The 15507-nt window shown below is 40.5% G+C and overlaps 1 protein-coding gene across 33 annotated transcripts in view; it reads left to right on the top strand.

Moving 5' to 3' along the window:
- GRIP1 (glutamate receptor interacting protein 1) overlaps window positions 1-15507 on the top strand; it is a 598510-nt gene that overhangs the window by 472127 nt on the left and 110876 nt on the right. For all 33 annotated transcript variants that reach the window (XM_070271875.1, XM_070271871.1, XM_070271868.1 and 30 more), the window contains 4 exons: window positions 614-759; window positions 7831-7914; window positions 11647-11722; window positions 13881-14026. In XM_070271875.1, coding sequence (XP_070127976.1) covers window positions 614-759; window positions 7831-7914; window positions 11647-11722; window positions 13881-14026 — 452 coding nt within the window. The remainder of the gene's footprint in view (window positions 1-613; window positions 760-7830; window positions 7915-11646; window positions 11723-13880; window positions 14027-15507) is intronic.

The following is a 15507-nucleotide window of genomic DNA, read 5'->3' as shown; positions in this document are numbered from 1 at the left end:
CCAAGATTCTATTACGGTGCTGAAAAGAGAGGAGAATGTTACTGAAACCCAGTAATTTCTTCTTCACCAGTACTCTTTTTTATCAGTCCTGCTGTAAGCAATAAATAGCAAAATAAGCTGACCCTTTCCATGGCCCTAGGCAAACTCCCAGTGAAGGTATTGAAAGCTGTGAAATGTCCAAATGGCAGGCAGCAAAAAGGGGAGGGAATGGGAAGAAAGAAAAAGCTCTGGTGTGTCCGCGATCTGGCTAATATTCCCCCAGAGAACCAACTCTTTATGGGCAAAGCAACTAAAAAGATTTTTCTCTTTGTTTTGTTCTGTGGTGCTCTCTAAAAATAAAAGAAGCAAAGGGTTAGGAAAAAAAATCAGAGACAGTAGCAGACCCACGCATACTTCAAAAGTGTAACAGCAAGACTAAGAGGGACCCATTGATCTCTTGTCTGCCCTCGGCTCTGCTCCTGCTCCGAGGGGCCAGCCGTTCCTGGGAGGCAGGGACTTCTACTCTACTGTCGGCTCCTGGGCTTGCAGCTTACCCACGCAGGGAACTGGAAAATACAGTCAGACTGGCCTGCGGAAAGGATGGTCCTCTGAAGCGACATTCCCTGTTTTGCAGAAGTGATCAGCTGGATGTGGGGGACTACATCAAAGCAGTGAATGGGATCAATCTGGCCAAATTCCGCCATGACGAGATCATCAGCCTCCTGAAGAATGTTGGAGAAAGAGTGGTTCTTGAAGTCGAGTATGAGCTGCCTCCTGTCTGTAAGTCATCCCAACTCAGGGGCGGGACAGCTGCGCCACGTTTTTGCCTAAAACAATTGGCTTCTCACTTTTTTCTCTTTTGCCATCATCTCATTACAGGAATAGCAGAGCATAGCTTTTTGGTATTTAAAAATTATTTGAATGTATAAACTTACAGAAACTTACCCAGAAAGCATTAAAAAGAACATAGATAGTAATGAAATCATATGGGACTCAAGTTCCATTAGGGTGATCTATGAACATCATATTTGCCCTTAAGCTATTTTAATAAACAGTCAACATGTTTATATGTTCTGTGCATTAAACACCATCCAGGCTCTGTACTTAGTGACTAGGTGTAGGCAAAGCACGTTTAATGTGTTTTATATTGATTCTTATATAGTTACATTAATTTCTGAAGCGTGAAAATTGATTCAGAATACGTTATTATCAAGTAATAATGAAAAGAGCGGCCAACGCACTTTGAGAGCTTACTAAACGTCTGGCGTTATAAGGAACCTGACTTACATTGATACACTTAAATCCTCAGCATAAGGAGGGTCAGCAGAGCAGAGCCGAACTGCGGTGTCAGAGAGCCGGGTTCAGATCCCAGCTCCACCTCTTACGAGCTGCATGCCTTTGAGAAAGTTACTCAAGCTTTCTGTGTCTCAGTTTCCACATCTGGAAAATGGGAATAATATTAGTTTCTACTCATGGATCTGTTGTGAGGATTAAATGAGTTAGTATTTGTAAAGCACTTAGAACAGTGTCTGGTACTATAAAAATTTTTGATACGTAATAAATACACATATCAGTCAACACTACAAGAGAGGCATAATTATCATTATCATTCTCATTTTACAGAGGCTTAAGTTAAGTATCTTTCCCAAATGAGTAGACGGCATAGTCAGTGTCTGAACCCAGGCTCCTGACTCAAAGTCCGGGCGCTTGTTCATTGTGAGGGATGCTTCGTGCGATGTGTTACTGCTGCCCTGCATGTAAGCTATGCTGGCCTCCCACCACCTCTCCTGTTATTGAGCTATTGACATGGGTGCCACCCTGGGAGAGCTCGTGGCTCTTCTGTCCTGGTGAGAACTCAGACTGGTTATCCATAGTCGATAATGCATTTGTTTAGCAATGACTTACTGAGCATTTCCTGTGTTCTAGCCACCACCAGGTACGTCAGTGGATTTACATTCTAGCAGGGGAAGACAGGTAATAACATAAAACCACACTAAGTCAGTCAGTTACACAGTATGAATGCCGTGGGAAAAAGGAAGTAGAGCAAGGAGAAGGATTGAGAGTGTGGCATTGGGGTGGGACCGCAATTTTAAATGGGGGGGTTAAGAACAGCTTCATTTGGAAAGTGACATTAGTCAATGACTGGAAGGAGCTGAGGAAGTCAGCTATATGGATTTCTGGAGCAAGAGAATTCTAGAAAGATGGAACAGCCAGTGCTAAGATCAAAAGGCACGAATATATCTGGGGTTGTTCTAGAAACACTCAGAAGAGCAGTGTGGCTGGAGCAGAGTCAGCAGGAAGAGAAGTAGAGAGGTGGTCAGAAATGTACAGGATAGGGTGTCCTTGTAGGCCATTGGAAGGACCGTAGGTTTTGCTCCGAATGATACAGGAAGGCTTGTGTGGTTGGGGCAGAGGAGTGACATGACCTGATTTGTGTCTTCAAAGGCTGCCTCTAGAGGCTGTTTTGAGAACAGACAGCAGGGGTCAGAGGTAGAAGCTGGGAGAAGCTCGGGGGGTCTTGCAGTGATCCAGGGGAGAGACGGTGGTGGAGACAGAGACACACAGTCACATTCTCCATCTGTTTTGAAGATGGAGCCAATAGGATTTCCTGGTGGGTTTGATGTGAGTTGTGCAAAAACAGAGTCAAAGACCACGCCAGGTGTTGAGCCTGAGCAACTGAAGGGTGGGGTTCCACTAATGGGGGTGAGTAGGAGCTGGTTTGTGAGGGGAAGATCACAAGTTCGTTTGAGGAGCTGTTGAGGTGCCTGTTTAACATGCAAAGAGGAAATGTCAAGAGCTGGAGAGACGGTTTGGAGTTTGGGAGAACGATCTGGACTGGAAATGTAAATTGAAGAGTAGAGAGGATGTAGATGGTGTTTGAAGCTCTGGGCCGGATGACAGCGCTCAGGGCTTCCGTGTACATAACCAATCGTGAGTTCTTATTCTTCACATAAAATCTAACACTGAACATCTGATGGTGATTTTATAGCAAAATCAATTAAAGTCTGTGCTCAAAAACCTTGTTACAACGTTTTTCATTTTTAGCAAGAGTAGGCAGTGAAATAGATTGTTGAGAGCTTGGACTGTGTCACTGCTTGAATGTCAGTTTTGCCCCTTTCTAGCTTTGCGACCTCGGGTGTGTTATTTAAGTTCTCGGAGCCTTAGGTTTCTCATCTGTAAAATGGCTGTAATAGGTGTACAATTTCTGTAAGAATTTGAGGCTATAATCATGTAAAGAATTTAGATCATTATTGAGATTCGATCAGCCGTGGTATGTGTTAGCCATTATTATGAGTATTATTATTATTACACTGAAACTACTGTGTTTTCTTGACCTTTAAAAGAGTCAGTTTGGTTTGAAATGACTCTTATGGCCAAGAAGTGAAGAGAAGCCAAATAGCCAGAGCTAACGCTCTTTCAGGAAGCATTTTTATTCCCCTGGGGATGTGAAAATCAATAAGACATGGCCTCTTCCTAGAGGAGCTCCTGGTATAGCTTTCAGGGGAAAGGCCAGTAGTGATTTGCTGAGGGATGGGTGAGCCAGAGCGGGGGGTTTCTGGAAAGATGCGAAGGAGATCGTGCAGTTCCAATAGGAAGAGGAGCATTCAGGCAGAGAGTACGGCAAGAAGGTAAGAAGAAAACCCAGTGCACAGCTTAAACTACAAACAGATTGGAGTTGCTGGAGCACAAAGGGAACATCAGAGAGGGAGGAGGCCAGAGAGGTAAACAGGAACGAAGCGATGGAGGGCCTCGTGAGCCGTATCGGTAGAGCTTGGATGGCGTCAAGGGGGCAAGAAGGAGACTTTAAGGCTTTTAAAGACAGGGAACAGCATCACCAGATCTGAGTTTTCAGACTTAACATTTTAAGAAGTCAAATGGAGAACACATCAGAAGCTATAAGCCTGAGGCTGTTATAATTTTCCAAAAGAGAAGTGATATCCTGAGTAAATATAGCATTAGTAAGGTTAGAGGAGAGAGTGGGTATCAGAAACATTCAGGGGTTAAAACCTGTCATGGCTTGGTGATTATACCACCTTTTCCTTTCTCACATAATAAAGCTTATGAGAAAAGGGAAAAATATTTTTAAACACAAAAATGTTAATTTTATGGTGGAAATCAGATAGAAGAGGTCTATTCTTCAAGGATTATCAAGGTCTCTTTCTATTATGTTTGGATAAATTAATAAGATCTTTGAGTTCAGGGAGGTTGAAGGGATTGATAAGCCTGCTCTTCCCTTGGCTCAGACAGGCAGAGCGGGAGCAAGCCGCCAGCAGCCAGCCTGGGAAGACACTGCTGCTGAAGGAGAGCCCAGGCGGACACTGCTCCCTCGCTCAGGCATCACAGCAACTTGAGGCTCAGCCAACCCTAGAGTCCAGTGGAGGAGGGATGAGAGGGGGTGTGTGTGTGTGCGTGTGTGTGTGTGTGTGTAAGAGAGAGAGAGGAAGAGAGAGAGAGGAAGGGAGAGAGAGGAAGGGAGAGAGAGAGAAAAAGAGAGAGAGAGGGAGAGACCTGATAGAGGAAAAATGGAACTTTGACCTTGGCAAGCCACTCACCTTTTCTAAGATTTAGTTTCTTTATGAAAATGAAATGGTCGATCTACATGAGCTCTTAAGTTCTTTTTGACTTAAAAATTATTTGGTGTTTTGAGACTGTATTTAGAGAGAGTATTACCAAACTATATCTTGGGTATTTATGTATTAAAAGTTGGTATAGAGCAGTGCCTTCCAATTTCTTGGCCATATAACCCCTAGAGAATTTTGAATATCATGTAATCCTCATCTAATTTTTAGTTAATGCTTAAAATTCTTCATGATAAGCTTAAATAGTTGGAAAGGATGTAATTTCTGGTGTGCTGTTTATTTTATCCATCTTTAGATACTGTTTCCACTCAAACCTTGGAGCTACAGATTTACCTCATTTATTTTAAGGCAAATGTCTGCCACCGAGTCTGATTGTCAAAGGCAGTCCTCACTACATCAGACTAGCTTTCTGTCAGAAGGAGTCTTTCTTTGGTTCAAATAAATATGTTAACACATGTCCCTGTGACAGCCTTCTTCCTTCTCAATTCTAGTTCTAAGAGAGATAGATGATGATGATGATGATGATGATGATGATGATGATGATGATGATGATGGAGGAGGCGGGGAGGAGTCTCAGGCCTCAGCCACGCCGTTCATTCTGGGATTCAGTCTGAAGGAGCAGCAGCTACCCAGGGAAAGCTCTTCCTGTGGCAATGGCAGAGGGAAAACAGGACACGCCCAACCACAGAAGCACATTTCCAACCTCTGCTTGCATCTCTTAACATCCCAAGCAAGTCACGGGGGCAAGCCTAACATGAAGAGGTGGGAAAGTACCCAACTCCTCTTCTCCTGTTGAGGTGGGAGCTGGGCAGGCAGAGAAGTAGTCATATATAATTTAGAAAAAGCTAGTCTACCATAGCAAAATAATGAATATGCATGTACTTCTATACATGAATATTCACATGGAAACAAGGGACAACAGTGCACTAAATTACTAAGGAGTATTTTTGCATTGTGAAATTGGTCTCTACCTAGCCGTTCTAGGTACCAGATTTGGTTCTTTGGGCAAGTCCCTTAATTGGATCTTTATTTCCACATACATACCTGTGAAGTAATGAGTAAAATTCACATGGCAATACAGGATGTCCTGGTGTCAAATATGAAAACCCAGTCACCAAGTGCCAGTCGTGCAAATAAAAAGTAGAAAGACCAAATCTGTTTCTTTAAATATATTAAAACGTAGTCAACATTCACATTTATCTTTGTGAATGATGAACGGCAATAGCGTGGTAATCTACAGCTGTAGATAATCCCAAAAGTCTGTATATTGACTTTAGATTTGATTGTAAGATTTTGTGGTCAGCAAGATTTAGCTCACGTTAAATTAAAATTATAGTGCTTTGCGTTCCCAGAACAGACACCCAGCCAACAAGGACAGGTGGCCCAGAATTAGGATTTGCTCGTATATAATTGAAAGTTGATTTAATGATTAAATGAAATAATATTTGTAAACCATTTTGCAGTTCCTGGCACACAGTAGATGCTCATTAATTATTTCTCCCCCTATCTTCTCCTTTCCTCCCTCACCAGGAGAACAAAAAGATCGTGTTCTCAACCAGTTGTTCAGGTGGCTTGTCAGGTCATGAAAATAAGAAAACATTTGGTTTAAACTCAGTTTTTTTTTCATTTAATTAAAACTGTACCTCAACACTTTCTGCTATTTGTTATGTACTGTTGCTAGTTGATTAAAATAAACTGAAATTCCCCTGATAGCGAGAATATGACGTTTAATTAAATCAGCAGTGTACCGAAACATTTGTTCAGCTGTTGGTTTATGTTGTTTTCCAACAGATCCAAGTTCTTATTGTACTTTCTGTGCCAGCCGGATGTGTGTACTTCTGCGAATTTAACTTTGTACTTTTCATAATCATGTCCATTCCTTTGAGGATTTGGAATATCTGATAATTAAAAATAATTGTAGTTAATGCTTAATTAAAATTACTTCTTATTTCTGCAAATGGCAAGAAATGTTCTTTTAAAAGATACCTTTAAATTCTGTCTATTTCTTATTGATAGTTTTATGTAATAAACTCTTCAGGATCTAGTAACAATGTAAAAAATGTGTTATTAATAATGAACCCAGGGGCCGGCCTGGTAGCACAGCGGTTAAGTGGGCACTTTCCACTTTGGCGGTGTGGGGTTCGCTGGTTTGGATCCCAGGTGCAGACATGGCACAGCTTGGCAAGCCATGCTGTGGTAGGGGTCCCACATATAAAGTAGAGGAAGGTGGGCACAGATATTAGCTCAAGGCCAGTCTTCCTCAGCAAAAAGAAGAGGATTGGCAGCAGCTAGCTCAGGGCTAATCATCCTCAAAAAAAATAAATAAATAATGAACCCAGCATCAGATAATTAGATATCATTGTACAAGTTCATGACAGGATCTAAGGCCATCGACTTCTGCAGTTTGCAAACTTTTGTCTCCATAAATAAAAACGTCCTTGTATCCATAATGGTAAAATATTAATTTGTGGAAATGTGTCTTTTTAAACTCAGCAATAGTATACTGTACAACCGGAATTACTCACCAGTTTCTCGAAAGCAGTCTTACAGAATATTTTAGAGACTATACGTTTATACAACTTATACCCTCATACTGTGTGTAATATAATAGAGATTGCAACTTGGCAATGCAATTTCATTTTGTGAAATGAGAGCAATAAGCAAGCAAATACAACCTAAGAATGAGGGTATTAATAAAATTAAGTAAACCTTTATTTTATTAGTCAGTCGTAATATTTTGAGCATATTTAGAATTTCTTTTGCCCTCCAAGCTTCGTTTGGGTTGCTGATGTCTTGGTTTAATTGCTATGCATTATGTCAGAAAACCTATCTGCATCAGCCTAATCTATTAATGGCGATCTGAGAGTAATGCTTTTTCTTCCAGTGCTAGCTGCAAAAATAAGTATTAATTATTTCATAAGTTTTATAAAAATCCTATTGTTTGTGCGTTTTCCAAAGGGAAAGCAATTCTATTTATCATAAGAAGATTGTCCCTCTTATTATGTAGAGTAATTAACAATGTGAATATTACCGTCTATCTAGAAACAAGTACCTATGATTTTGAGTCCACTTGCACCTCCAGGAGTCACTCATGCAGATGAGCATTTTATAGTATTTGTACGTTGTTTCAATTATTTTTTCTAACATTTTCTTTGAAAGGAAATTATTACTTTTTTATTACTCAAAACAAGAATTATTTGCAACAAGGATCTTAGAACTTAGAAATGTTGTTATGATTTAAGACATATTTCCCTCTCTCTCCTGCATTCAGCTGTTCAAGGATCGAGTGTTATATTCCGGACAGTGGAGGTCACATTACATAAAGAAGGCAATACTTTTGGCTTTGTGATACGAGGTAGGTGGTGGTTAGAAAATATGAACCATCAGAGATTTTTGGAGAATTTTTCAATGAAATATTGGGAGTGAACTAGAAAGTCATCCTCAAAAAATTGGTATTTCCAGTGTTAAAGTCACCTTGTAATATTTGTACCCACTCATCTTTAAGGAAATAAAGCAAGGAGTGAGAATCGAGGTGGAATCCAAATGACCTGGCTTTATTTTCAGTCTGTTAATACAGAGCAGCCACTGTGTGTAAACCTTGTCAGTTCACGGTCATCCTACTGACCTGCCACTTGTCAACCTACCTTTTGCCTTCCCTTTTCTCTATCACTGAGTTAAAAATGTTGATGAGTATGGCTTGATTTGGTTAATGCACTAGGATTAAGCAACTTTGCTTAAATTGTTTTCTCCTGTAATGCATTTTGTTATTGTAGCTTTCTTAAAATAGACTGAAGATAATCTCATCTCTTGGGCACCTATGTGCATCAGCTCAACTTATCTCATTGGACGACATTAATAGTAAAGATTTCAGGTGACTCCAACTTGTTTATAAAACCATTAATTCTGAGCTGTAATTCTGGCTTTTAATATTTTATTTTTCTTATTAGCAATTTTGTCTCTGAAAGACTACGCATATATTAACAGTTTGTAATTCCTAGCATGACAATGAGGTTCAATAGGGAACTAGATAAGCATCAGGAATTTTTGCACATTTCTTGACTTTTTTGTTTTCACCTATTACATTTTGAACTTGACTAAAGTCAAAATTCTATCAAAATTATTAAAACATTATTTAAAATTAACTAAGCATCTTAATAAATATACATGCGTCAAGGGATGAAAGAGGTGTGTTCACTTACATAGAATCGTCTTAAATGACTGAGCTTTAAGCATAAGGTTCCATTCTGTGTCAGTCATTTAGCAAATCAATCAATCAAATATTTATTAAGGACATGTCAACATGGCAGCATAGGGCCAAGTGCTATGGAGCCATGAGACAAGACCCTGATCTACAGGGAATTACAGTCCAGTGAATTTAAGACATAAGTTGATAAAGTGCCCAAGTGAGTGTTAGAGAAAACGGGCAAGTAGGAACTCATTGAGTGATTTAGATCAGTAGTTTTTACAGTTTTCTGACCAAGTCCTATTTTCAGGTGGAACACCAGACCCTAAGATCATTTACCTTAACCATTCCCAAATTTCTGTGTCGAAAAACTAGATAAATGTAATGCAAATTCAGTGTACAGGTAATTTTAGCTCTGAGGGTGGTATAAACAAATCTGTTTTTGCAGTACAGCTGAAAAAGAGGTGTGCTTGAATCGCATGCCTACAAACCTAATCGTCGAAAAGCTGCGGTGAAAAAACCCTGCTGGTGCAGATCTGCCTCACTAGCTGCCGTGTGGTTCATCAATAGCAAATCCAATTGCTAATGAAAGAACTAAACCAACGGTGATTTATCACTCAAGAACCAGAAAGAACAGAAGCAGCTGAAATCCACAACCACCTCAAGACAACTGATGATCTATTGTTGACAAAATGTCCTTCCTGCAAGTTGCAGGGGTTTCAAATATCTGTATGTGTGTGCGTGCATGGGAAGAGTTTCTTAGTATGAGCATAGAATACTACCTGGTATGTTGTAGTCACTTATATGTCACAGGTTCTAAAACTTTGACTCTCCAGACAATAGAACCTTGCACCCATAGAATGAAAAACGGTGTTCTGGCCTAAATCTCAGAGAGTTAAATTTTAGTGAAGTCCCTTGCTGCCAAGCTAAGACAGCTTGGGCTAATAGGAAAGCTACTCTGCCACTCGGTTGCTTTTCACCTTGGACAAGGAAACTTTCTCTATCTGGTATTCTCAACTCTAAAATTGTAGGTTGGTCTACCTGTTTACCATGTAAAGCTCCATATCCAGATTCGGCCTACACTGCGGTCCTAGCAATGATATTGTTTAAAAAGCATCCCAAGTGGGTCATGCTAACGTGCAGCCAGGATTGAGAAGACCCCTGGGCTCTGCGTGGGCTCTGTTTTGCTTTGCAACTCAAACTTCTAGAACCTAAGTGAATCATAAACCAAGCTCATTGTTTTAAATAATGATAAAATGTCACATATCAAGAAATGTAGAGCTCTCTCTCACACCTTAACATGCGCTCACTGTTATATATTTAAATTTAGAACTCCAAACCAAAGTTATGGAAATTTTCTTACTGTCTTCTGCCGATCCTTTTGTAAAAGGGGGAAAGCAAAGCTATCTTTTTGTGAACACCTTGCAAAAGAGAAGTTACATAATGGTATTTATATAAATATGGGTAAGCATGTGCTGTAAGGTATTGTCATGATTTTCATATTAAGAACTTTTTCTGCAAAAGTTGTGACTTTCCTATTTTAAGTAAGGAGGAATTTTAAAATAAGCCATCCAACTGAATGAGAGAATAAAACATTGAAGTGTAGCTTATACCCATCAGCCAGATGGAATAAGTTGCTTGTAATGGAGGTGAGCAGAAAGGCAGTGTTTCCCTTTGTCAGGAACAGTGAACGCCTTTTCTTCTCTTAGGCTGGGTTCTTTAAGTTGACCCCTCTCCCTGTGCCAAGTTAGGGGAATGTCAGTCTGTTCTACCAGGCAAGCATTAGGGAAAGAATCCTTGATAGTAATATTCGTATTTATCAGATACTGGCAAAGTAGGGACCACCCAGAGGGCAGCCAGGATGGTGATGTACGAGGAAATCAGGTCCCGTGAAGAGTAGTTGAGAAACGGGAAGTGTTCAGCCTTAAGGAGATGAGACTTAGCAGGTGTATAATCACTATTTTCAACTTTAAAAAAACTTTCTTGTAGAAGAGAACTTACATTTTTGTTTCACTGCTCTAGATAATAGAACAAGGACCAGTGCATGAAGGTTGGAGGAAGATAGATATCAGCTGAATGTTAGGAAGAACCTTCCAACACACCTAGGTGTCCAAAGGTGGGGTGGCCTGCCTCAGTCTCATAAGGAGGTCAACTGGTGGATCCCAGGTAGAGGCTGAGGGAGCACAGATTAAAGAGGGAGTACAAAGGGGTCCTCTGGGAAAAGAGAATTTATAATAAATTACCTTTCGTCTCAAAGCTTCTATGTTTCTAAGAATTCTTGAGGAGAAATTTTCCTTATACAAAATTAAAATTCCCATCTAAGCATTGCAATTGGTTTGACACAATCTGTCAAATTTGCCCAAAAGTTTTGAACACGCCAACTTTTTTTTAACTTTTTGTTGAGATTATGATAGTTTACAACCTCGTGAAATTTCAGTTGTACATTATTGTTTGTCAGTCATGTTGTAGGTGAACACTCCAATTTTAATGGAGGCCAGTTCAGTCACTTGAATTTTTTCCTCTTTCTTTTTTTAATACTTGGATTTTTTCTTTTACCTTTCTGCTTCCTTTATGTCAGGCTGTAGACTCGCTCACCTGTATTGTAGCCCAGGTTAATGGGCACCAAGCACACCCACCTGCACTTTGTTTATAACTGGCGGCTCTTCTAACGGGGCTCGTAGTTGTAATTAGTGGATGCTCTTGTCACACTCGTTAAATGGTGATTTCAAAAACATATTCTATATGAAATGAATAAGATTTTTAAGGCTATTATATACCAGAAGGAAAATTTTACATGTTTTCCTCCCCACATCAACAAAATGTACCTCAGTTTCTCAGCTGTAATTTTGTAAGTGAGTTTTTTAATGAAAGAATTGTTTAAGCGGTGTTTCTCTCCTCTGCTAGGGGGAGCGCACGATGACAGAAATAAATCTCGTCCGGTTGTGATCACGTGTGTTCGTCCGGGAGGGCCTGCGGACAGGTAACTCCGTCTTTCTGTGTCATCATCCAAACAGATTAAATAAAGCCGAGACTTTGGCGCAGAAGTTGATGAGTTACAAATTTCATAGTAAAAGATAGATTTTCGATAAATATGTTAGAATGTGAAAACTGAAAGAGTTTCGGCTGCGGAATCGGAAGCAGACGGTCTGACTGGATTCCACCCTTCACCACCCTTTGTCTCCAGCAAGGGACTCAACAATTCTGAGCTCAGTTTCCCCATTGTAAAATGTAGATAATAACACCTTCCTTTCAGGGTTGTTCACTTTTATCAAAGATTGGAGATATACGGGCCTGTCATACCGGAGGCACTTAACAAAGGGCAGATGGCTCTTTGAAGGCAGGCCCTTGAAAGGCATCGTGGCCAATTGCTGATCTCCTAACCTGGAAAGATAGGCAGTGGTGTTCTGATTGTTACATTGTCAACATCCTTATCATTGTTATGCTTACCTGTTGTTGATGATGATGTGTGTCAGAATGGAAGTGACTTTTAGTAAAAGGGAAGGAATATGGTCAATGTCTGCTTTCTCATCTTTGATCATTTGAGTATCTGAAGGGTGGCTCCTTCAGCATTCCTATCATAAACGTTGGGGGATGGGTCCCAGGTAAACTCCCAACTTAGAAGTCTCAGGAGCTGCTCACCTTTGTATTAATTTCCCACAGCAAAAGTCAACTTCGTAATTGTAGGGACCACAACTCCTGCCCTCAGATATGGTTGGAGGATGGGAGGAAAATGCAGATTACCCTGACTGCACACTATGCTTCAGCCCAGGATGAACTTTTAAAACCTTTTCTTAAGCAAAGAAATAGTAATAATAATAGGTACTATTTGTTGAGCACCTACCATGTGCTGGGAAACGTGCTGAGTGCTTGGCAGGCGTTATCTTATTTTATCCTCGCCACCCCCTGCTAAACGAGGTGTTTTTATTCACATCTACAGGTGACGGAACTGAGGCCAGGCTGGTTAGATGCCTTGCCAGCTAGTGCACGGAAGAACGAGGATAGGACTCAGGTCTCTTTTCCTTGAAAGCTCATGTGTGAGCTCACTTTTTGAAAAAGATGATGTTTAACATAAAGTCAGAGAATAGGAAGACGCTGGTTTCTCACCTGGGCTAAAGTATGTTTGCCTTTGCAGACGACAATACAAAGTCCTGGTTTCCAGGGGAACTTTGCGTTTTCCCTTCTTGTGCTTCCCTTGTCAATCATTCTTCCTGAATTAAACGGGAATCTTCCATTTCCTATGGACACTCAAAGTTGGAGTGGACAGAAATGTCAGAAGCAGATTACTAGTTTGTGAGCGACATATTACCAAATGAATGTAGGACGATAGGAAATCTAGGAATTTAAGATAAAAATTTAGAGTCAAATTGCTTACAGAATTACCTAGGTGAAAGATATTTAAGATCATTTTTATTCTCTCCACATCCTACACGTGTAATCCCCCCGTTTGGTTTTCTCATTTCCATGACCCCCATGAGGCAGGAGGGTCATAATGTGGAAGCTGCCCTGGCCACACCTGAGTGGTGTCAGTAATGTCCTGAGGCATCTTCTCTCAACACCCTAAGTGTCTGTGGTCACAGCAGGGAAAGTCGTCTTTCCTGTCTCTTCCAGGGAACACGAGACTGAATCAATTTAATGATTGCCAAATGGCCTTATAAATCAGTGGGAAAATTTACAGACTAGGGGCATTTTCACCCGCGCTCCCTAAACCGCTTGGCCTCACTGGTAATAAATTGAGTGGAGTCAGCAGGCTTCTCTTCTTACCTGGCTTTGGGAACAGAGGTAAATGCTATTTTCTGGGCTCTAATAAATCAATTTTAGACATGTAGGCAAAACCCTAGAAAAGGGAAAATGCACCTTTATTACTTTTGTACCCCAAAGTTAATTGTGGGTAACCTGGTTATTTGCCAATGTGTATATTTTTTATTACTGATTTTCATAGCAGCAATTGTCTGTTTTGGTTACCTCTTTACTCTCTTGCTGTCATACTTGATGCATAAAAGGAAATGCAAATGGGATGGATGGCAGAGTGTGTGTGTGTGTGTGTGTGTGTGTGAAAGAACCACTTTGGCTAACTGACTGTTAATGCTAAGCCTCATTACGCTAAATTAATTAAGACTGTTCCTTTGTTCTCCCTTCAGAGAGGGCACCATCAAACCTGGCGATAGGTTGCTCAGTGTGGACGGAATTCGGCTTCTTGGAACCACGCATGCCGAAGCCATGAGTATTCTTAAACAGTGTGGACAAGAAGCAACGCTTCTGATAGAATATGATGTCTCAGTCATGGGTATGTCGGGGTCCTGAGGTTGTGATCCCTACGCTCTGGGACATGCCACTGTCCATCCCTGATCCACCACTTTGGATTAAGAATGAAGCATCATGTCAGAGGCTGTGGCAGACAGAATGTCATCAAAACTGTATCATTGCTGTCTGTTTGGGTTCAGGAAGAGGTGAGTGACACTCCCCAGTGATTTAGTCCTCGTGTCGATAGGTTCATAGTGAGGTCTCATTCTTACAGTGTTTCACCAGCAGTCAGCTCTTAGATATGGGTTACCATTTGGCAGGAAAGTACTTTTCCCTCCAAATCACAAAATTAGTGTTATTAACTTAGGGGCTGGGACGATTCTTTTACTACATGGAGACTGGGAACAGTAGGGGATTCCTTTCCTTCTTATAACTTCACTAGATGAAGTCTCCTAATCAGAATTAACAGAAACTACTGATCGTTTTATCATCAGACTTAAGGACAAAGAAAGGAGAGGGACATATAGTGTCATTGATTAAAACAAGATGTGGAGTGCAGTATTCTTTCTTTCTTTTTTTTTTTTGGTAAGGAAGATTGGCCCTGAGCTAATGTCTGTGCCAATCTTCCTCTATTTTGTATGTGGGAGGCCGCCACAGCATGGCCTGAGGAGCAGTGTGTAGGTCTGTGCCTGGGATCCAAACCCCCAAATCCTGGGCCACTGAAGTAGAGCATGCAAACATAACCACTAAGCCACTGGGCTGGTGCCCAGTGTTCTTTCTTTAAATGATTCCCTTAGAAAGTAACTATTTCCACCTTCATAACTACAGTAAAACTGGGAAGATATTCTCATCTGGCTTTTAAATGTTAAGAGAGAGCCAAAGTTTTCTGTAATGTTGACTAAGGCAGAAAAATTATGAGAGAATGAATTGGAACTTGAAATTGAAAGTAAGTCATGTTGTATGTACTTTTTACAATTATCAGACTCGATTATGTGTCCTGACTTCACCAGCAAGTTTTATGCTGGTGACATGTAGCAGAGAAAAAGAGACTTATCCTATTCCTGCAAACTCCTTTATTTTCCACTCTGTGTGATTCATGTAGAACAGTGTTGCTTGGAAGTATTCTTAATCTGTCTCCTGGCCATGAAATGTCTTAGAGAGGTATGAGGTTTCATAAAAGGCTTGAAGTACAAGATTTAAGGAGTCCTTAGCAGGACAAATAGTACGATATGCCCTTGACATGGAAAGTTCAGGAATGAATGGACTTTCCTTGCTCTGTTCTTCCTTTATCTTGCTTCCCTCCCACCCTTCCTCATCTCTTTCTCTTTTTCTTTTTTTATATGGTTTTTGAATTAGATTTTGAGTTAAGTGATTTGGGTTCTGTTTTCAACTCCACTGATTTCTAGCTTTTAATTTGGACCATGTTACTTATTTCCTGCTGCCTTAGTTAGCTCCTGTGTCAAATAGGGACTAATAATGCCTATTTTAAAGGCAGTTATGAAGATAAAATTATACAAGTAAAAT

This window comes from Equus caballus, chromosome 6 (assembly GCF_041296265.1).
Source record: "Equus caballus isolate H_3958 breed thoroughbred chromosome 6, TB-T2T, whole genome shotgun sequence".
Lineage (NCBI taxonomy): Eukaryota > Metazoa > Chordata > Mammalia > Perissodactyla > Equidae > Equus > Equus caballus.
The sequence above is the reverse complement of the archived record's forward strand: the minus strand, read 5'-3'. Positions and strand labels throughout refer to the sequence as shown.